Below are 20,909 nucleotides of genomic sequence, written 5' to 3' on the forward strand. Positions count from 1 at the left end.
GGTCATTGACCACTTTCTAGTTTTCCAGATGTGTTTGCAATGCCAAGAAGCATCCTTGGAAAATCTCAAAATATGTTGCTCTACACATTTTGTAGTTAGTTACAGGATATCTTGTCTCAATAAATTTCAAGAACCTGTTTGGTTTCACTCTCCCCTTCCCAGGCCTGACAGGGCAAGTCTGCTCACTTGCTTTCCAGCATTGTATTGCTGGAATTGAAGGAGAAATAAAAAGCAGAGCTCGGTATTTCAGTAGTAGGACTGAAACATATTACAATTGTTTTTTTCTTTCTCTTTGGAAAAGATTCAGTCATACCTGGTGTGGGATCCTGGGTGTGGCTATCTTTTGGCTGCAGAAGGCTTCTGGAGTACCAGGAGAGGAGTAGACTTTTCTACTGTTACATCTTTATAGAATATAGTACAATTGTTAAGTTTGGAAAAGACCTTAAAGATGTTTGAGCCCAACCATTGACCCAGCGCTGCCAGGGCCACCACTAAACCATGTCCTTAAGTGCCACATCTTACATGGCTTTTAAATCCCTCCAAGGATAGGGCCTTCACCACTTCCCTGGGCATCTGTGCTGGTGCTTGACAACCCTTTCAGTGAAGAAATTGCTCTTAATGCCCAATCTAAACCTTCTTTCTGGTAGTTCTAGGGGATGATAAGTTCTCCCTGCTTGAGCGTCCTTTGCTCCATGCTGGAAAGCAAAGAAAGCACAGGACAATTTTGGAGCTGAGGTGGACAATTTCTTCTGTTCAATAAAAAAAAGTCCCAGTTCCTCTTGCAGTGGCTCTGTTGCCCTTCGCAACACCCCAGACTTTCAGTACAGTTATTGTTGGGAGCAGCCATCACCTCTGTTCTGAGCCTTCTTCATAGCTGTGTGTAACTCTGCTCTCAAACAGCTGCTCTCTTGTACTAAAATTTAGCAACGAGCTCAAGGCTTGATTTATCATCAGATGTTTTCTATTTAGGGCAAGGCTAAGAGGCAAATTTTGAAGAATATAATTTTCTTTTCCCCAGTGTTTGGTCACAGTTGTTGAGCAGACACTGCTGCTTTGTTATCTAGTTGAGGCAACACCAGGCCAACTACCTCATGATGCAGCATGATACTCAGGAGTGGAGTGTTCTGCAAGTACCAGCCTGCATGCTTTAGCTTCAAAGGAGGCATAGACCTCGAAGTTCAGAAGTTCATTCAGGTCTTGAACTTTTTTGGTTGTTCTGAGGAAGGTTTTGAAAATTTGTTTCAATTCTGTCATGTAAATTTTGCTTATTTGAATTTTCAGTGTAGTAGAAACTAACTGAACTTCCTTTACCGAGTTAGTTTTAACAGCTATCATTAAAAGCCTGTTTGAAGGCTTATGTGAATCTGCAGAAAAGTTGCTAATTTTGAGATAGCCTGAACTGACAGCTGTATTGCCCTAGTTCCGGCTTTTATCAGAGCTGCATTTGATTTCTCCTCTTAGTAGTAGCCACAGAACTATCAAAATGGTTTAAATCACATTTTTGCTTTTAAAATGAGCTTAAATCAAATTAGCATGGTTTAAACTACTTCTTTGTACTTATTCTGGTGTTAGGTAATAGTACAGTCATATGTCCTGCTAAAAAAAGAGAAGTGTCTTCATTGGACTGTTTTCATTTGTTTAGTTGGTCCTTCCTGTGGCTTGTCTCTGTGTACTCCCTGCTAGGATCTTTACACTGGCTTTAGTAACTGCTAGAAGAGTGTGATCACAGATTTAGATTCACTGGCTGCTTCAAAGTCCTTTTTTTTTTTTCCTTTATATTTTTAACCATGTTTTAAAATAATAAATGTCTAAAAGCCCCCTCTCCGTTGTTAAAATTCTTGCATTCTTACAATGATTGCCTTTTAAATTTACAAGGCCAAGTCTGTTTTGTCAGAAACATACATATACCTGTTGTGGTCTCAAAACTAGTGACTGATTTATAGATGTTTATGGTTTTGGTTACCAAATCAGCCTTAAGGAATAGGAATAAGTTTTTCTTAACAAGAATTTCTGATATAATTTTGTGTCTTTGCGTAAATAGCTCTTCAGATTGGTCTTTTTCCCGAGAAGCATTTGAGAGAGGCCTTAAGCTGTAATTTCATATAAAGATTTTTTTAGTTGCTGCTTTGTCTGAAAGGCTTTTCAAATTCATCTCGATTCACTCCACTTTCAGAATCAGGTGCTGTAATTCAACTAGAATTGAATTTTTTTGCATTGTTCCTTGCATTTCTTAAATATCATGAAGCAAGTAAGGTACATTAGAGAATCTTGTTCCAAAATTGAGCTAAGTATGAACTAGGTCTATATATAATATATACTCAAAAAAGTGTGCTGTTCCTTTAAGTGTTCTGTTTAGCATTTAGTATTCTTTAGTATATATTGAAAATTTCACTGCTGAGTTAGAGAATATAACTTTGAAGAGAGAAATAGCTATTAATAAGGCTAACGTGTTCTTGGATTTCCTGAAGCAGCCAGTAGTCCTATCTTTTAACTACAATTTCACCATAAGTTGCAAGGCTTAAATTAAGCTTGAAATTGTCTCTTCACTTGAAATATTGAACATGTAACTACTGCCTCGTGATAGTATGGGGCTGAACTTAAAGCTGTGTTTGTGTCCTAACTGCTGGCTAAAAAACTTCAGGTAAGAATTCAGGTTTATCTCTCCTCTTGGCTTGTTTTAAAAGATTGGCAGCCTGATATTTCAGACCTGAATTATGACCTATATTTAACTGAGCTTTTACAAACACATTTTGTTACTAAGAAACAAGGGCATGAGTCTGCTACACCTATGTCTTTTTGCCTCTCTACGTAGCTCTGAAAATGTGGGGGCTGTAAAAGGTGGTGTGACTAAATCTCTGCAAGCAGACTAAATGGTTCTTCATTTGAACTTTGAAGATAGTTGGGCTTTAACAAAGTGCTTAGAATTTACCTTCAAAAACCACATTTCTGGGTCTCACTATGAAGAGCTGCACTCCTGGTATTGGCATGTGAGCTGTGGAAAAATAGAGGCTCCTCTCCCCTGCTGGGAGCCCTGACATGGACATGGCTGCTTGTAATGAGGAGCTGTCTGTCCAGGGACTCCATCAGAAATGCTGTCTGGTTGTCAACAACCTCTCACTCTTCAGTCTCTTTCCTTAATAACATCAAAAAGATTGCCTCAGAAGATTGATTTGATGGTTTAATACTACTTGCTTTGCAAGGCATAACTAGAAGCATAGGTTAAGGTATCCGGTGGAATTATTTGCAAATAAGCACATAGGGAATAGTGAAGGCCTTGTTAAAGGATAACATTCATGTTTCCTTGGTAAAATTTAAGATTGAAGTTCAGAATTTTTCTGGAAGGAGTTTGTTTTACATTTCTTGTATTTTTGAGACAAAGGTGGATTTTTGCATGGCTAATATTAATAGTTAGGGTATTAAGGTCAGTGTGGAAACATTCATCAGTCATGAAACAGACCACGTTTCTCCCCTTTACTGTGGTTTGGGTTTCTTGGTAGACAGTTGATACTGTGAGGCTGATTCTGGTACACAGATTGTTGGAGTAAAAAAAAAAGAATTTACTTATTTTTTTATCCAGTTAAGAGCAGCCACCATGAAAAGCTCTAAGGTGCCTTCATCTTTCTTTGCACCTTTGTGATAGAGATGGCTTGTATTTCATGGAAAGCTGGGTACAGTCCTTTCACTCCCAATTTGTTTTCCTTAGCAGCCAGCTCTTTACAGCTTAAATAACATTATTACACTCAGGGGATTTGAAGCTTGGCTGAATGATGGTGTCTTCTGAATATGAAGCTTTTACATGAATTGGGAATGTTCTCCCATTTCTTATGTTTCCAAGTTTTCATACTCCATGGTTAAAAAGACCATTCAAGAAACTGACCAGTCCTTTCAAAGGTATTTGAACAGTTATCACTCCATTTTTCATGTATATGTACAAAAACATATCTGAGGGAAAGAGGCATAAACATGGGTGTTTTGTTCAGGATGCAACTTCTGCAGAGCCCCTGAAGGAAAACACGAAATCTTATGCAAGTAAAGGTGCCACAAAAGACTTAAATCAATGATGGCTGGTAAATTCAGTTGGCACTAATGTTGCTTATCTTATTTTGGTGCTACATTTTGTAGCCAAGCTTTTTTAGCTTTATATGGTTTTTAATACTTATTCCACAGTTTATAATTTGAGGATATACAGCAGACAATATTTGAAAGTCTTCTGCTTATTTGCCTTGTCCTTGAAGTTGCCTGTTCATAGATGGGCTGTACCCTGTAGCAGCTTTCTCAGTTGCTGTCAGTGTCCTTCCCCCGTTGTGTGAGCAGTGCCCCAGGACTGTGTGGTAAAGCTCCTTTCCCTGCCTTAGACGGCCCTCATTCCGCAGGCTGGCGGGAGCACATGGAGCGACGGCGGAGGTTCGAGTTTGATTTCCGGGACCGAGACGACGAGCGGGGCTATCGCCGCGTGCGCTGCGGCAGCGGCAGCATGGACGACGACAGGGACAGTCTCCCTGAGTGGTGCTTGGAGGATGCAGAGGAGGAAATGGGCACCTTTGACTCCTCTGGAGCGTTTCTGTCTTTAAAGGTGAAAAGCTGCTTTGGGCCCTTGGGTGACTCGGTGCAAATGTCCTGTGATGTCAGGTGGGTTATGGATGATTGCGTTGACTTTGCAGAAAGTGCAGAAGGAGCCAATACCAGAGGAGCAGGAGATGGACTTCAGGCCTGTGGAGGAAGGGGAGGAAAGGTCTGATTCTGAAGGGAGCCACAATGAAGAAGCCAAAGATCATGAAAAGACCAAGAAGGAGGGGGAGAAAACCGAGAGAATAGTGGCAGGTACGGGGGACTTCTCCTGCAACTGTCAGTGTAGAATTTCTGTAAACTCAGTTACTTAGACCTGTGCCTTGTTACAGAAGCAGTGGAAGAAGCAGCTCAGGCATCATCTCCAGCTGCCAGGTCAGACACCCCACCGAAATCCCAGCCTCCAGACCCGCTGCAGACAAACCTTTTTGAAAGGAAGGAAGAGTCTGTGCCAGAAAGAACAGAAAAAACAGAAGATAAAGAGAATCGAGTGGAGAATACACTGTCAGCCAAAATGTCCAACAGAGGGGAAGGTAATAAACCTGACAGATAAATTTAGTAAGTTTCCATTACTCACTGTGAATAATCCTGGCCCCTTAAAAGAGGCAAGGACTGGTGATGGAAAGCCAGATTCACCAACTGGTCTATAAATACAGGATTTGTTGGATATGCCATTTCAGATGCTTGCAGTGCACTGGTACTTCACGCTGAAATGCAGTCCAGAGAAACATCAGCCAGTTGTGGATGTGCCTCACTGTGGTACAGCAGAATAGTCTGGACAAATGCGTGTGGCCAGGAAATGGGATATGCTCAAACATGCTGAGTTCTGCCCTGATAGAACTAAACTGTTCCTTGAAGTTAGGCTGGGTACCTGTGCTCTAAGCAATACATTCAGGAAGATCTGGAAATACTTTTGCTTTGGTGCTAAATTTGAGCTGTTGAATATTCTTTGCATTAAGTTCTTAAAAGTGATTGTCATTTATGTTAAAGATAATGGACTAACTTAAACATTTTTCTTTAGATTTGGCTTCTCTTGCTCAACCTTTGCCACAGATTTCTGCAGACACAGCTGCTTCTGCTCATCTTTCTCCTCCTGTTTCCAATTCAAATCCTGCTCTGCGGCCAGTTCAAACACCTGTCACAGCTGCTCCAGGCATGGGCAACATTCCCACTGATCCAGATGATGAAGAGGGCCTCAAACACCTAGAGCAGGTAAAATTTCTCTAATTCCTTTGTTGTTGACAGTCATGAGACTGGAGGAATGTGGAATGCAGCAAATATTTGAAGCCCATAAAATCAGAAATGCAGCTAAAACTTTACACTCCACAATGTATACTGAAAGCTGCTTCTCTCTTTTTTTTTTGCAAATAATTCAAACTGTTGTATTTTTCTATGCTATACCCCATTTAAAGAGCTAGAGACCTTAGTGCTTACGACCACTGTTAAGTAGCATTATGATTTGCCTTGAGAAATTATGTATGTCTGTTAAAACCCTCAGACAAACCATCAAACAAACAAAAGCCCAACCAAAAATCCTGCAAGTTAATCACAACACTGTGTTAATGAAACTGTAGTGACTGCTGAGATGTAGAGCCTTCTTTGTGCTCATGCTCCTGTGCCTGTTTTATTTTTCACTGTGTTACTGCGTGCGACCTCCTTGGCAAGTTGCTCTAAAGCTTTTTGTAGCTGGTGAATTGTGCTTGTTCAGGATTCTGCCTGACAGGTGTGGTAGACAGAGCTCCAGGTTTGTGTAGCAGTCACTCCTGTCCTGGGGCTGCCTGTCATTCCTGGTACACTCTGGAGCACTGGGTAGCACAAGGTTGGTTGTGTTTGGTACACTCATTTCCAAATCTCTAAGCCCCCATCTAACACTTGTATTTCTTGCTGGTTTTGATGTCTCTTCCAGCAAGCAGAAAAAATGGTGGCATATCTGCAGGACAGTGCCCTTGATGATGAAAGACTAGCAGCAAAAATCCAAGAGCACAGAGCAAAGGGTTCCTCTATGCCCCTGTTTCACGAAGCCATGCAGAAGTGGTACTACAAAGATCCACAAGGAGAAATTCAGGGTAGGTCTGTGCCATTTACACTTCCTCTTCTGTTTCACAGAATTGTTCAAGAGTTCTTCACAGAATTACCACCAACAGATGCTGGTGCTTCTTTTTACAAAAGCAGCACAGGGAATTTACCATTCTGGAGCTAGGTTTTGAAAATATCTTTGACCCATCACTGCCCCCATGAGCTCAGCAGGCTGAACGTCTGGAACGGTGCTTTATCGGGGCTGAGGTTTGCCATCACTTCGTGTTCCTGTAAATTAGGTTAGACTAAAACCTGTTTCACATGCCATTAGTTACTCAGATGTCCAGATAACAGTGGAAACAAACAAGGAATGTGACCACTCAAGTAGTTGTAAAGAATCCATAAGAAACCTTGAAATCAGCCTGAAGATGTGGAATAGTCAGGGAGGGTGGTTTGTTTAGAATCGAGCTGCTGTGAGCCTGAAGCAGTAAGTGCTTCTGGAGGACAGCAGGGGGATTAGCTCCACCAAGCCCCACACTGTGGTGGCTGCTTGGCTAGCACCCCAGAGCTGACCTGTCTCCCTCCAAGGCAAGGTGAAAGCCATCATGCACCTTTCCTGAGGCTGTGGGCAGTGCTGTAGCCCCTGTGCAGGTGTGCATGGACACTCCAGCCTTGGATGAGCAGTGTCCCCATGAGTGGGTGAGGCAGACAGCAATGCCTGGTGCTGGGCACTGTGTGACCATAGCCAGCTCCTTGTTTCCTACATGCTGAACCTGGCTTTGCTTCCCTTTCCCCACAACGTGTTGCTTGATGTGATTTTAGGTCCGTTCAGTAATCAGGAGATGGCAGAGTGGTTCCAGGCTGGATACTTCACAATGTCACTGTTGGTGAAGAGAGCCTGTGATGAGACTTTCCAGCCACTTGGAGACATCATGAAAATGTGGGGCAGGGTTCCCTTCACTCCAGGCCCAGCACCACTTCCACATCTGGTAATTATGTGACAGTTACAGTATTGAAATATTCCTCTAACAAGTGGGAATTGAATTTAGGTGTCATCTACTCTGTCTTGGAATTGCAGGTGTTCCAAGCACCAAAGCTGAACTTGGTGTTAGATTACTTTTGCAAGAGTAGAATAGAGATGTAATTTAGAAATGCTTGGTGTGGCTGGGAGGCTGGGTACTGTCATATGTAAAGGTGCTGTGTATTTCACAGGCTTTGTAAATATTGATCTTGGTCTAGGTTTTTTTCTGTTTTCATTTTTTTTCTGGTCAAAATACAACTTCTACATTGCTTGCATTTGCAATCTACTGCTCTTAGTATATATGTTATTGAAACAGAATGTTTTATCTCTAAACATAGGGTGAGCTGGACCAAGAGCGACTGACTAGACAGCAAGAGTTGGCTCTAATCCAAATGCAACACCTGCAGTATCAGCATCTTCTAATACAGTAAGACTTCTTGTTCCAGAGATCTTCAGTGGCTGTGTTCTGTTCTGCATTTTTAGTCATCTAGGGAGTCAGTGGGGCTGGGAGTGCTTCACCTCCAACAGCAATAGCTGCTTCCACAAACACTGGAGATGTTGATGTTGTACAGCATTAGGGCAGTGTGTCTGCCCCAGGCTCTTTTCAGTCCTTTCCAGTGTCACACATAGATTTTGGTGAGATTTGCTTTATAGGTAGCTGTTATGGTCAGTCTGAATCCCAGGTGTCCTAGTAATGACCTTCAGATGTTTTGATGTCAGGAGAAAGCTACACATCTTTGGATCTGGAGATGAAGAAGGTGGAACTTAGCTTTGGTCTGCTTGCTCAGCTCTTTGAAGATCAGTGAAAGGTCCTGCTGGGCAAAGCAGTTTGAAATCCATTTTGTCAGTTGTTCAGTTATGGCCAGCTCCTGACAGCTTGAAGGAAAGAAAGCAGTCAGGCTGCTTTTTTAGGGGATCCTGAAAGCATGTGTCATGACTATTGTTTTCCAATACTGATTGTTAGCTCATGATTGAATGAGGCAAGAGCCTGCTCCTGTGCTAGGCAATGCCTTGACATACAGGGGAAGAGACTGATTGCAGGTGGGCAGTGATCAAAGCCAGACTAATTTGAGCTAAAATTATGGAATTTAGACAAAAAAGGAAGTAGTGTTGCACAACTTACAAGAAAAGCATGAGGCAGTAATAGCCAGGTGACATAGCTGAGGGTGAAGAGAAGTCTGGTTCTGCTCATATTCTTGTATTTTGATTCTTGCCAAGCTCCTGTTCTGTGGTTTCCTCTGGTATTTAGCATGTACATTATACATGTCAGTGGGCATTAGTCCCAGAGCATGAATCTGTCTGCAACTTGGGCATAAGTGAACAAATACCATTCATCTGCTTCTCTTTTGAAGACAACAGTATGCACAGATGCTGGCTCAGCAGCAGAAGGCAGCCCTCTCATCCCAGCAGCAGCAGCAGCTCGCTATTCTCCTTCAACAGTTCCAGGCCCTGAAGATGAGGTGAGCTAGCCCAGACTTGAACTGAATTCTGTTCTTCCTGTGCTCTAGTTTGTATGTAACAATAATTACATTGTGTCAGCTCTCTGTCCTAGTTAAGTTTTCTCATATTTTAGGATTATGTGTGTTAAAGATAGTAATGAGAATATAAGTATGTTTCAGAATAATAGGAAACAGTTTCAGAATATGGAGTACTTCATTATATATGTAATCTTTGCCTCAGTGTTTATGGAAATGAGGAGTTTGAATTGTCCCTGTCTGACAGATACATTGTGCTGGTCCCTGAGGAGCTTTGCCAGTTCTGCAGTACTGGATGCTTGTTCCTCAAACTGGCCTCTAAGCAACAAATGCAAAACTGTAGCTTAGCCCTTGCCTTAGCAGCAGGGGTGAGATCAGCAAGAACTCTGCAAGCAACTACTGTTGTCCACATCATATTTTTGTTTTGAATAGAGGTGTGGAAGGAAAGCAGTATGTTACAAGTTACTGAATCTCATACGTGTTCAGAGCACTCCTCTCCCTGGAAGTGGCGTGTTGACTCTTCCTGTTGGTATTGCAGAATATCTGAACAGAACATGATGCCACCTGTCACAAGGTCTGTGTCAGTGCCGGACACTGGCTCAATATGGGAACTTCAGTCAGCTTCACAGCCTACAGGTAAGGTGCTTAGCCTGGGTCAGCTCTTGGGAAAAGTCCATGTGTTAAGATCCAGCATCTTTGAGATGATCCCTCCCCTTTTGATACAAAGGGAAATGATTTCTGCATCATGATGTTTAACTGGATCAGCCTACTGTGCCTGGCAGTAGAACTTCCATTTGAGAGAGGCGAAGAATATGGTAATTTTTCCAATGGTTATGGAAGTCTAGACTGAAGGAATTGTTCTATTTAAGGGTGTTCTGCTCTGATGGGAGGAGCTGGAATAGTTGGTTCTTCTCTGGAATTTCATAGGAAGCCCAGCCTTCCTTCACTCACGGACTGGCCTTGTTATCCAGGAGGATAAGGTGGCCCTCTACTGACTAAAGCAAAAGTGTTAACATGATTTTAGTTCCTAAAACATAGTAACAGCATATACAAGATTCTCCCTGTTCAGTTATGTTTTGTTCATGTGCTTATTTTTGCTTGTCAATGTTTGTTTTCTTCACTGTCCAGTCTGGGAAGGAAGCAGTGTCTGGGATCTGCCCATTGATACTGCAGCTCAGGGACCAGCTCTAGAACAACTTCAGCAGCTCGAGAAGGCCAAGGCTGCAAAGGTCAGAAACTGTTTTGTACTGTAAGAAGTTGGGATTGCTCTTCTGCAATGTAATTGTGATTCTTGAGCCAGTGGAAGACTGAGCTCTTCAATGGATGATTTTGACTAGATTTTCATGGAAAACACCATAAAGAGAATAGTGGTTATAAAAACAAGTTATGAAATCCTTGTGGACAGCTGTTTGGAAGCCATTGCTGTGGAGGTACTACTGACCTCTGAAATAGTGTTTGTCTTCTACATTTGTGATTAAAACCTCTTCACTAGCCACCTGTTTTAAACCGAGATCATCATGAGCTGTCAGGCCAAACCCTGAGTTGAGACCAGGTAGTTGTGCTCCTAATCCTTGTGATTTTCACCCAGACTGGTTTGGAGAATCATGAGAGTCCTATTTTCTATGGTTATTCTGCATATACTGTAGTACTAAATTTTTTGTGAGTTTGAACCTCTATCATCCTGTACATTTCCTGAAAATTACTATTTTATGATGACTGCAAAGCGACTCACTTCTAAAGTCAGAGGGTATTTTGAGGAGCTGATGTAGAAAGACTGACTGGAAAACTGGTGTTTGTTACAAACAGAAATTGTCCAAAAGTGTTCTGGACTGTTTCAGGAATCTGACCTCAGTAGGCAGCCAGCTGATAGGTAAAATTGCAACTAAGGTAGAGCATCTGTCAGAGGCTTCATCTGTTAAGCTGTTACTATAATGTCAGCAGAGTTACCCTAAGAAATGGTGTAGGAATACGTTACCTGCATCTGAGTATAGTTTTATGTGAATTGTAGCTAGAGCAAGAGAGGAGAGAAGTGGAAATGAGGGCCAAACGAGAGGAAGAGGAGAGGAAAAGGCAGGAGGAGCTTCGGAGGCAACAAGAAGAGCTACTTAGGAGGCAGCAGGAAGATGAGAGGAAACGACGGGAAGAAGAAGAGCTGGCCCGCAGGAAGCAAGTGAGTTTCCCCAATGTAGTTAATCTCTAATGAATTATAATCATTTATAAAACTCACTTTAAGAATCCTGTGGGGTCTAAGTAATCTTTGGTAGGTGTGTATGAAGACAGTTTTAATATTTTTCATGTGAGTGTATTAAATTATGATTCTTCCATTATTGATTTTTTTAAGAGCCCAAACTTCAATCTGAGAAATGGGCTTTGATGGTTCATTTTAAGATAGGTTTCTGTTTGTGAGAACAGGGCCTTTATTCCATGTGGAATATTCCCTCTCAACTTCTTTATGTCACTGTTAGACTTTAGTTAGTTACCAGGTTACTGCATGTTTTCATCTTTATTTCCCGTTTATGCAGTCAAGTGTTTTATGAAGATAAGTTCTGGAGTAGATGGACCTTGAGCAACTGTTTCACATGAATAAGAGGTAGAGGACTGTAGTGGACAAAAAATGATCTGACAGTTTATTTTTCCCCTGTTGTTTTTTTTTTAACTTAGTAAATGATTTTTTTTTTAAATAAATTATCTGGATAATAGAGTCTGTCAGCTTTTTTTACTTGAGTTGATACTTGGGAAAGGAAGGGATGTAGTTTGATCAAGCATATTTATTAAAAAGAATTATGTGTTCAGTGTTGCAGTAGGAGAATGAATGTAGGAATTGTAGTACGTTCTTAATCATCCAGGAATACACAATGGAGACATTACTAGTTTGGCATTTCTAACATTTACTTCTGAATTATGTATGGAAGAAAATGTAGCTATTCCTTGAGTATTGCAGGAGGGAAAGGCAGTGAAAGTTTTCACTTTGCATGTGAAGGATAAGGGCAAGCACAAGGCTGAGCTTCTTCACTAAGGAGTTAGTTAGTAAATGTCCTGAAAAGTACCACAAGACTATTAGGCAAAAGTACTAAATAATTCTGTCCTTTATAATATTTCTTACAAGCTTGAACGGCTGTAAAGCATGTTCCTGCTTTAAGGATCAGACACTTCTGAGGAAGCCTCTAGAATCTCTAGTTTTGTTTGGAAGATCATTGTTGATCTCTCTTCACTCAGGGTTTGGGTTTTGTCACAGAAGGTGTATTTTAATTGGTAGAGTATAATACATAGATAATTTCATGGTATCTTTTGGAATCAAGTCAGCAAATAAATGGCTCCTTGCTTTAGTGGATCTATTTTGTATGCAGGAAGTCATTATGCTGTACAGAAAAGCATCCTCCACTGGAGATCAAACTAACATTGAAGCAATAATATACTCAAAAGTTGAACTTTTGAGATTCATTGCTTTAGATCTGGTTCAATAACAAGAACACATTTTTCAGCTGGTAACTCAATTTGTGTCGTCTGTGCTGGCTTCAAGTAGACTTGGGTTGTTTCTTTCCACTAACAGTTTTGCCTCTGTGTATAACAATGTCTGTTAAATTCCAAAGTTTTGTTGTCCGCTTTGGATTTGTACAGTTAACAGTCTGACTCTCCTGTTCTGAGATGCCATGGGAAATAACTATTTACACGAAGGAAGCAGAACGGGGTTGAAAAGCAGTAACAGCAAGTATCTTAGTTCATTATCAATGCAATAATTGCCACATTGCTTAATTCTGAGCAGTAATGTCTTGAAAAGGTAACAAAGAGTTTAAGCACTTCTCTGGAAAGAGAAAATAACATTGTATTCTGTATTAAAAAAAGCAAACTGGTCATTATTTGAATCTGACTTCTGTACTGAAAGGCATTATAGAATCAGGGATGAACTGATTTATTAGCATGGATTTATGCAGAGGAGATGATGCTTAACAAATTTGATTAACTTCTTTTGAGGAGATGACAGTGAGAGCTGAGAGGGGTGAAGCAGTAGACTTAATCTGCCTGGACTTCAGGAAGGCTTTTGATGTAATACTGCATAAAAGACTAGTATATAAGGTTAGTAAATATGCTGTTGATGGTGAATTCTAAGTAAAAAAAAAAACCAAACCTAATAGAAATTCAATTCTGTAGGATGAAATGTCATACCAAATGTTGAATTCAGTTCTGTTCACAGTTTTCATCAATTACTTTGCACTGTAGAATTGAAAACAGTAATGCCCAGCTTGTGTAGCTCCTGTATTTTATTTTTGTCTCTGGTCTGGTATCTTCTATTTTGTAATAATTGATTGCTTTCAGGAACAAAATTTGAGGTTTAATAACCAGTTAATAATTGTTTTCTCTGAATTATTTCTTTAGTTCTCTCTTTAAAATACCTGTTTCAAAGAAGAGAACAAAAAGATTTGTGAGCCCTAGTAACATAGACAAACAGAATTGCAGTTGTCACCAACTGCAAAAAAATTCTCTATTTCATTTAAAAATCCAGAGTCTATTGAACTGGGGATTGCTGCTTAAGGATTTTTTTGTAATATGACAGATATTTGAAAAGATGTGAAATAAGCTGTCTGTACAGCAAGATGTATATGTGTGAAAACAATTGCTAAGAAAGACGGTAAAGAACATTGGCAATATCTTGGAGCAGGTATCTACAAACATGGGAACACTAAGAACCGAAGGATTGATTGTTTCCCATACCAGTAAGTGGCAGAAAGCTGGAGAGCTTTGAATGGTTTTGGTCACATGCTCAAACAAAAACATCAAATAACAAGATACAGAAGTAAATATTAAGACAACATCTTTATAGCTGTGAAGAGCCAGAAAAAAGGCTGTGTTTCCCAGCTTTTCATATCTTACAGGGGTTTTTTGTGTCAGTAAAACACTGTTCATCTTTAGTTCTGTAGGGGAGAGAAGTCTTTTACTCATGTCATTCAACGGTGTCTCTCCTTGCCTGAGCAAGAAGGAGATTTGTCCAGCTTTTTTAATGGCAATTCTAGCCTCGTTTCCCAAGGGGGAGGAGGGCAGAGATGTCACTGAAGGGTTGTCCCACAGGAGGACTCGGTGACTTTGCTCATCTCTCCCAGGTGCTGTGTCAGTGAGAGCTCCCAGAGTGGCTGGCACTGAGCACTCCTGAGCTGAGATCCTGCTCTGTGGTCTCCAGGCAAACAAAATAGACTGACACCTTCAGCCTACTCAGCCGTTTCAATAAAAGCAGAAATTTTTCAGCACTTGTACTGGGGACACTTGATTATTGTGACTTGACTGCCTGTGTCCAGTTAATACAGTTAAAGGCCCAAATTTCAAAAATGGTTCAGGTGGTATGTGTTGCACTTGAATCTGATTTGATTAATGAGAAGATGAATCACAGGCTATTGTTCTATGTCCAGCTAGTGGAAAAACCCACTTACTGCACTTAGCACCAAACCACTTAAGTGATATTCAGGAATATGAATGAATTGTTGGCTTGCAGCCAGCACCTGTTCAGTGCTATGGGATTACTTATAAAAGATCTTCTGTCTACTGACAGTTTTGTTGTAGGCATCTGAAATTCATTGTCAGAGAAAAACCCAGGGCAGTTGTTCAGGGAACTGTAGTGTAGTTTATCTTGCTGTCTGTACATGAAGCTTTGGTGTCAGATTGGATAAAAGGGTCTTAATTTTCACAATTGACTTACTTGATTTACCAGAGTTTACATCTGTGCTGCACAATTAATCCCCACTCATCCTATGAATAATGTATTGCTTATTAAAAACTTGGAGGAGTGTGATTGTGGTAGTGGCCATTTTTAAAGGGAAATACAAAATTCAAAAAGCTTAAAAAGGTTCTGGTCCAAAAATTAAGATCTTCAGGTTGAGCTGGTAGGGTAGGTCAGACAACAGGAGGGGTGGAAAGGAGGTTGGCCTTAACTCAGTTGCTGAACATCAGAGGTCAGAAAAGGCTGCAAAAACTGTGGATTATTATGCAAGGGAAAGTCAGAACTGATGGAAGAAGTCCTCAGGTGGGATCCCATTTAACAATATACAGGAAGCTGCTTGTCCCCTATTCCTCAAAAAAACCCAAATAGCAGAATGGAAAAATGTCTGTTTATGTTGATAGGAAAGGGTGCTAATATTTAATTTTTAAGTTAAGTAAACAATTTTAGTACTTGGAAAACAGAATATATAAATTATTGGAAGTTATTTAAATAATTTAGGGATAATACAAAATCAAAGTCCCTAAGAGACCTCTTATTACCCATAATATTTAAATAGTATAGGGAGAGCCCAGTCAAAGCCCTTGAGACTTCAAAAGTAACTGTCCTTAAGTGCACTGGGCTGCATCAGCTTCTTTCTGGTATCTGGAGATGTGGTTTGAGTTTTGTAGTGCTCTTGAACAGTCACTATTCAGAAACTCCTGTAAGTAGGAAAAGCTTCCAACTTAGAGCTGACTGCCCCCCCAGAAGGAATTAATGATACCCACACTTTGAAATATTTCTAGATCTAATGGTCAACTGTTAGTGCTGCATAGTGAAAAAAGTCTAACCTTTTGTTGTCATTCTCAAGGCCATTATTTTTAAAACCAAAGATGGGCAATTAATGTCTTCTGTTTTTCATTAAAATAATTTATGTAGGAGATGCACATTGCATCAGAACTACACGTGGGGTTGTTGTGCTTAATGCGCTGTTTTGGGAGAGCTTAGTTTGGAGCTAGGGAGCTTTTCTTGAGGTCACTTATTTGGCCAGACAATGCTGTGATCTGTGTTCTGATGTTGTTTGTTGATAAAATGGCATTTATAGACTGACATTTTGTTCCCAACTCCAGGAGGAGGCCCTCAGGCGACAACGAGAGCAGGAAATTGCACTAAGGCGGCAGCGGGAGGAAGAGGAGAGGCAACAACAGGAGGAAGCACTTAGGAGATTGGAGGAGAGAAGAAGAGAGGAGGAGGAAAGACGTCAGCGAGAGGAGTTAATTCGTAAACAGGTGAAAAATGACAAAAGGGACCTCTTCTGTTTAATTATGGAGGCTGCCACAACAAACAGGCTTTGAAGCTTGCAGGAGTGCTTGAGAGGTCAAATTAGGTTTTGTCAGAGAAAGCAGAGCTTGCAGACAGTATCAAATTGAGTGAAAAAAGATTGTTTACCTGTATCCTGACTTCAGACAAAACAATCAGAATCTAATACACCCTTAGGTAAAGAGATTTGGGTGGGAGTGAGTGTTCTCCCTTCAAGTTTAGCCTTAAGAATGGCTTTGCAGCACAGTGTTTATACTCCTTTCTGAGGCAGAGTACAGTATCAGAATAACAGTTTGTTTTGAATTAGTACTCTGGGCCTTTACTTTATCTTCATTGTCATCTGAATTGATCAGTTTTGTCAGTTTTTCTGTGCAATGCCAAATCTATATACACTACCAGAGTTTTCAACTTTTTTTTCTTCCCTTTTCTTTCTTACTAACAGGATTTTTTTCTCATTGGGGTCAGTATTAGAAATCCCTATCAGGGAACTTGAGCTTCCAGTCCCCTAATTGATACTCTCACAGTCCCTTGGTCAACCTAATTGGTTTCACATTAACTTCCAAGTCCATTTCAGAATTCACAGTTAGTATTTTAAAAATGCCTTCTCAGGGTCCTCCCTTGTAAGATGTCCATCACCATTTCTGTAATTTGTTAGCAGAAGTGTCTTCTCTGGAACTGTGCTGTTGAGTAACAACAGTAAATATCTCCATCTTTGTCACCTGTCTCTTCTTTCCTGTTACTTTTGCCAAGTTTTATTCCACTGAAAATGTGGTGGTACTGTAAGTAGTATAAGCAGGCAGAAGCTCAGACTGAAAGGTGTGTAACTACTAGAAGGAAAGTAATAAGAAATGAGCTGGTGTGAATTAGGGAGATGCCATTCTCTTGCAAGTTCTTTGGTGGAGCAATGGGAAACATGTATTTTTAGGGAATATAGACTATATTACTTTATTACTGAAAAATGTAAAGGTAAATGAACAGCCCAAACAGCACAGATTACAGATCACAGAATCACAGGGATGGAAGAAACCTTCAAGATCATTGAGTCCAAGCCATTCCCTGACACCTCAGCTCTCTGGGTCTGCTTAAACACAAAGGCAGGGAGCTGGAAACAGGCACAGACTCGCAGATCTGCAATACCCCAAGGGAAAGCTCCCTCTTCTTGTAAGTGTATCCCTAAAAGCTACTCAAGAAAACTCAGAGACACTTGTACCACCACTGCACAATCTCCAAATCAAAGTATCAAAGTACTACAACTGCTGTTAGCCAGGAGTGAGGTTGCTTACACAAAGCACCTTCCACACTGTTGCCTGGTGTGTTTTGAGTGTGCTCACGTGGGTAGGAGCACATAACAACTCCAAGGACTTCCTCTAACCTTGTATTGCCTTCCGAATAACATGGTCCCTCTCTGTTCTGTCAGAATATCAGTGCCACAGAGTTGAGTATTATAAATTCTGTGAAGTCTCCTCAGACCTTATTCCTTTCTGTGTCCTGGGAAGGAAGAGGAGGCTGCCAAGTGGGCGCGTGAGGAGGAGGAGGCTCAGCGGCGGCTGGAGGAGAGCCGGCTGCGCATGGAGGAGGAGGCGGCGCGGCAGCGGCTGGAGGAGGAGGAGCGGAAGCGCAAGGAGCTGGAACTCCAGCGCCAGAAGGAGATCATGAGGCAGAGGCAGCAGCAGCAGGAGGCTTTACGGCGGCTGCAGCAGCAGCAGCAACAGCAGCAACTTGCACAAATGAAGGTAAGCTGGTCCTGCAGTTTTACTTCCTTTCAGCATGGGAAGTAAAGGCACAGCTGCATTCAGGGTGTTTGTGGTAGCTCAGGCAGAGCAGGGATGGGTGAACAGTCTGGAGAGGGAAGAGGGTAAAGAGTTGATGAGAGAAGGAAGAAGAAGAGAAGTTACAGATTAAAAACTGAAAGTGTTCTGTCAGTGGAAGCACACTGGGAAGGCATCACACATGGGCACAGGTGGATTTTTTGCCACATGGTTTTTGAGCAAGAGCCAGTGCAAAGTTTCTAAAGCTTGGAATTCCTAAAGTGTTTGAAATCTAAATGGATTGCTCTTTTTCAGGTAATGATGTGTTACATTATTCTTGATACTGTGTCAAAGGCTGATACATCAGAGGGCAATTCAAAGAATGTATAATCTATATTTTCTACTTTTTCATACTTTATTATTATACCATTTTGTACTTTCTAGCGTTTTGTTAACTTTAAAGGTGGCCTTCCTTTTCCCCTGGGTTTATGCAGTTTCTTTCCTGATTATACTCTAGCAGTGTTCTCAAATATTTTGCAATTCCTCATGATCTCTCTTTTGGCCCAGCTCCCTTCATCTTCGACCTGGGGTCAGCAATCAAATTCAGGAGCTTGTCAATCCCAGACCACACTGTCATTGGCTGAAATCCAAAAGTTAGAAGAAGAACGAGAACGGCAGCTCCGAGAAGAGGTAAACACTGACAGCAGCGGAGTGCAACTTGTTAGAGGGGACTCAGCTGTGGGACTGCTTAGCTGTCACTTCAGTTATTAGAAGGAATGGTGAGGATGAGGAATGTTTTTTTGAAATAGCATAACTCAAAATCCTGTCCTTCAGGCATAGGTTCAGTAAGCACTTGTGTGAAAGTTTTTATCACTTCTTAGTACAAGAATCCGAAAGAAGGGAAAACAGCACCCTTTTAACCCTGGGAGTGTAATACGTTCACAAAACAGTTTACAATTATTTCACACCTATATTCTAACATGTTTGAAGTTATTCACTAGACCAGGGCAGTTAAAGGGAGGGTGGGTTGTGGGGGAGCACGTGATGGTAGGAGAGAAGGTCATCTTCTGAGAAGCTGACTGCAGGAATGATTTGATAAATTTAGTCTGTCCAAGGCTAATAAACAATTTTTATTTACTGGTTACCTAATGCCTCCCTTTTTGGAGGAACAGTAATGGCTCAGAACAATAACAAGTCAGCTAGGGTTCTCCAGAAGAACGATGAATTCTGTTTAAAACCAGTTTCCAAGTGAGGCTTTTGAATAGTAATGATCATATGAAAGTATTTACAAGCACTTCTGTCTTGCATGCAACAGCAAAGGCGTCAGCAGCGTGAACTAATGAAGGCCCTCCAGCAACAGCAGCAGCAACAGCAGCAAAAACTGTCAGGCTGGGGTAATGTCACCAAACCAACAGGCACCACCAAGTCCCTGCTGGAGATACAGCAGGAAGAGGCAAGGCAGATGCAGAAACAGCAGCAACAGCAGCACCAGCAGCCGAACAGAGTCAGAAATACCACGGTACGTTTATTTATCTAATCACTACATGGAGGAAAGCAGCTGGGCCAGTTCCCTGTCTGTTCATGTCTTTTCTGCTGGGTCTGTGCTAATAACCAGCATCTTTGTTATGTCTCAACAGCACTCTAACCTGCACACCAGCATTGGGAATTCAGTGTGGGGCTCTCTAAACACGAATCCCAGCAACCAGTGGGCATCTGACCTAGTCAGTAGCATCTGGAGCAATGCTGATACCAAAAACTCAAACATGGGTTTCTGGGATGATGCAGTGAAGGAAGTGGGACCTCGTAACTCGACCAATAAAAACAAAAGCAATGCCAGCCTCAGGTAGGGGAAGGAACTTTTGCAAAGAAATACTGCTGCTCCTGGCACGATCAGTTCGCAGTTGGAACATCGTGTGTGTTCCTTTTGTTTCTCTGTGTCATTCAGGATCTGTTTTGACAACAAAAATAGCTAATAGGTGACCATTCAGAGCTCATTTTGTCACCTGCTTAGAAAATTGTTCTTAAAAAGTGTTTGCATCTTGTAAAATAGTCTTACAACACTGTACTGTATATGGGACAGTGAGTAAGCCTGGTAACTGATAATCTAATTATATGCATTTTCTTTACCTCAGTAAATCTGTAGGTATTACAAGTAGACAAAACAAGAAGGTAGAAGAAGAGGAGAAGCTGTTGAAATTGTTCCAGGGGGTTAATAAAGCCCAGGATGGATTCACTCAGTGGTGTGAACAGATGCTTCATGCACTCAACACAGCCAACAACTTAGATGGTAAGAGATGGAAAGAAATGAAGGGAGCAATATCTGTCCTGTTTCCTGACAGAGTAGTTCTGAAGGACTGTAATGATACTAAACCAGTGTTTCCAATGCACTCAGCAAAAGGACATCATTAGATAGTGGCTAGAAGTGGCTGCATCCTCTTTTAGGTTTTCATTGTCCTAACTGTAGCAAATCAGTGGGATTTGAAAAAGTTCTGAAGTCTGTCAGCCAGAGTCCTCCTGAGGATTTCTGGTAGTCATGGAAGCATTATCTGGCAGATAGATGAGAATCCAGTTTCATCCTGCATTGCATGATAGGGCTTTATTGTGGGAAACTGGGAAGGGGAGGCTACTAGACCAGCAAATATTTGACACAGAAATTGACTCTGGTGTTTATTGCATGTGTGTGTTTGCTATCAACATGCACTCACTCTCGGTCTGCCTTCTTCTTGCAGTTCCCACGTTTGTTTCTTTCCTGAAGGAAGTGGAGTCTCCCTATGAGGTCCATGACTACATCCGAGCCTACCTGGGAGATACTCCTGAGGCCAAGGAGTTTGCCAAGCAGTTCCTCGAGCGCCGTGCCAAACAGAAAGCCAGTCAGCAGCGGCAACAGCAGCAACAGCAGGTACAGGAGCCTCTGCTCTCCCTGGGGCTGTGAGAGGCTGCAGGCAGCACCTGCTGGATTCAGTAATGTCCTGGGAAGTGCAGACAATAAAGCAGCTTTCCAGTTTTTACTGCTTAACAGTTGAGGCCAACTGTGGATCAGAGTGTTTTTGCATGGTGATCTGGGAAATGCTGTGGGAAGA

At 41.4% G+C, this 20,909-nt stretch overlaps 1 protein-coding gene across 12 annotated transcripts in view; it reads left to right on the plus strand.

Annotated features, from left to right (window-relative positions):
- Positions 1-20,909, plus strand: part of GIGYF2 (GRB10 interacting GYF protein 2) — a 74,380-nt gene that overhangs the window by 49,334 nt on the left and 4,137 nt on the right. For 6 of the 12 annotated variants that reach the window (XM_066557082.1, XM_066557094.1, XM_066557085.1 and 3 more), the window contains 19 exons: positions 4,356-4,573; positions 4,662-4,821; positions 4,899-5,099; positions 5,588-5,778; positions 6,473-6,632; positions 7,405-7,571; positions 7,942-8,030; positions 8,956-9,063; positions 9,617-9,714; positions 10,207-10,307; positions 11,087-11,248; positions 13,051-13,152; positions 15,892-16,050; positions 17,578-17,814; positions 18,397-18,519; positions 19,145-19,348; positions 19,467-19,667; positions 19,957-20,116; positions 20,559-20,728. In XM_066557082.1, the coding sequence (XP_066413179.1) occupies positions 4,356-4,573; positions 4,662-4,821; positions 4,899-5,099; positions 5,588-5,778; positions 6,473-6,632; positions 7,405-7,571; positions 7,942-8,030; positions 8,956-9,063; positions 9,617-9,714; positions 10,207-10,307; positions 11,087-11,248; positions 13,051-13,152; positions 15,892-16,050; positions 17,578-17,814; positions 18,397-18,519; positions 19,145-19,348; positions 19,467-19,667; positions 19,957-20,116; positions 20,559-20,728 (3,011 nt within the window). The remainder of the gene's footprint in view (positions 1-4,355; positions 4,574-4,661; positions 4,822-4,898; positions 5,100-5,587; positions 5,779-6,472; positions 6,633-7,404; positions 7,572-7,941; positions 8,031-8,955; positions 9,064-9,616; positions 9,715-10,206; positions 10,308-11,086; positions 11,249-13,050; positions 13,153-15,891; positions 16,051-17,577; positions 17,815-18,396; positions 18,520-19,144; positions 19,349-19,466; positions 19,668-19,956; positions 20,117-20,558; positions 20,729-20,909) is intronic. The other 6 variants (XM_066557087.1, XM_066557088.1, XM_066557089.1 and 3 more) reach the window with 6 other exon arrangements.

This window comes from Molothrus aeneus, chromosome 10 (genome assembly GCF_037042795.1).
Source record: "Molothrus aeneus isolate 106 chromosome 10, BPBGC_Maene_1.0, whole genome shotgun sequence".
Taxonomy (NCBI): Eukaryota; Metazoa; Chordata; class Aves; order Passeriformes; family Icteridae; genus Molothrus; species Molothrus aeneus.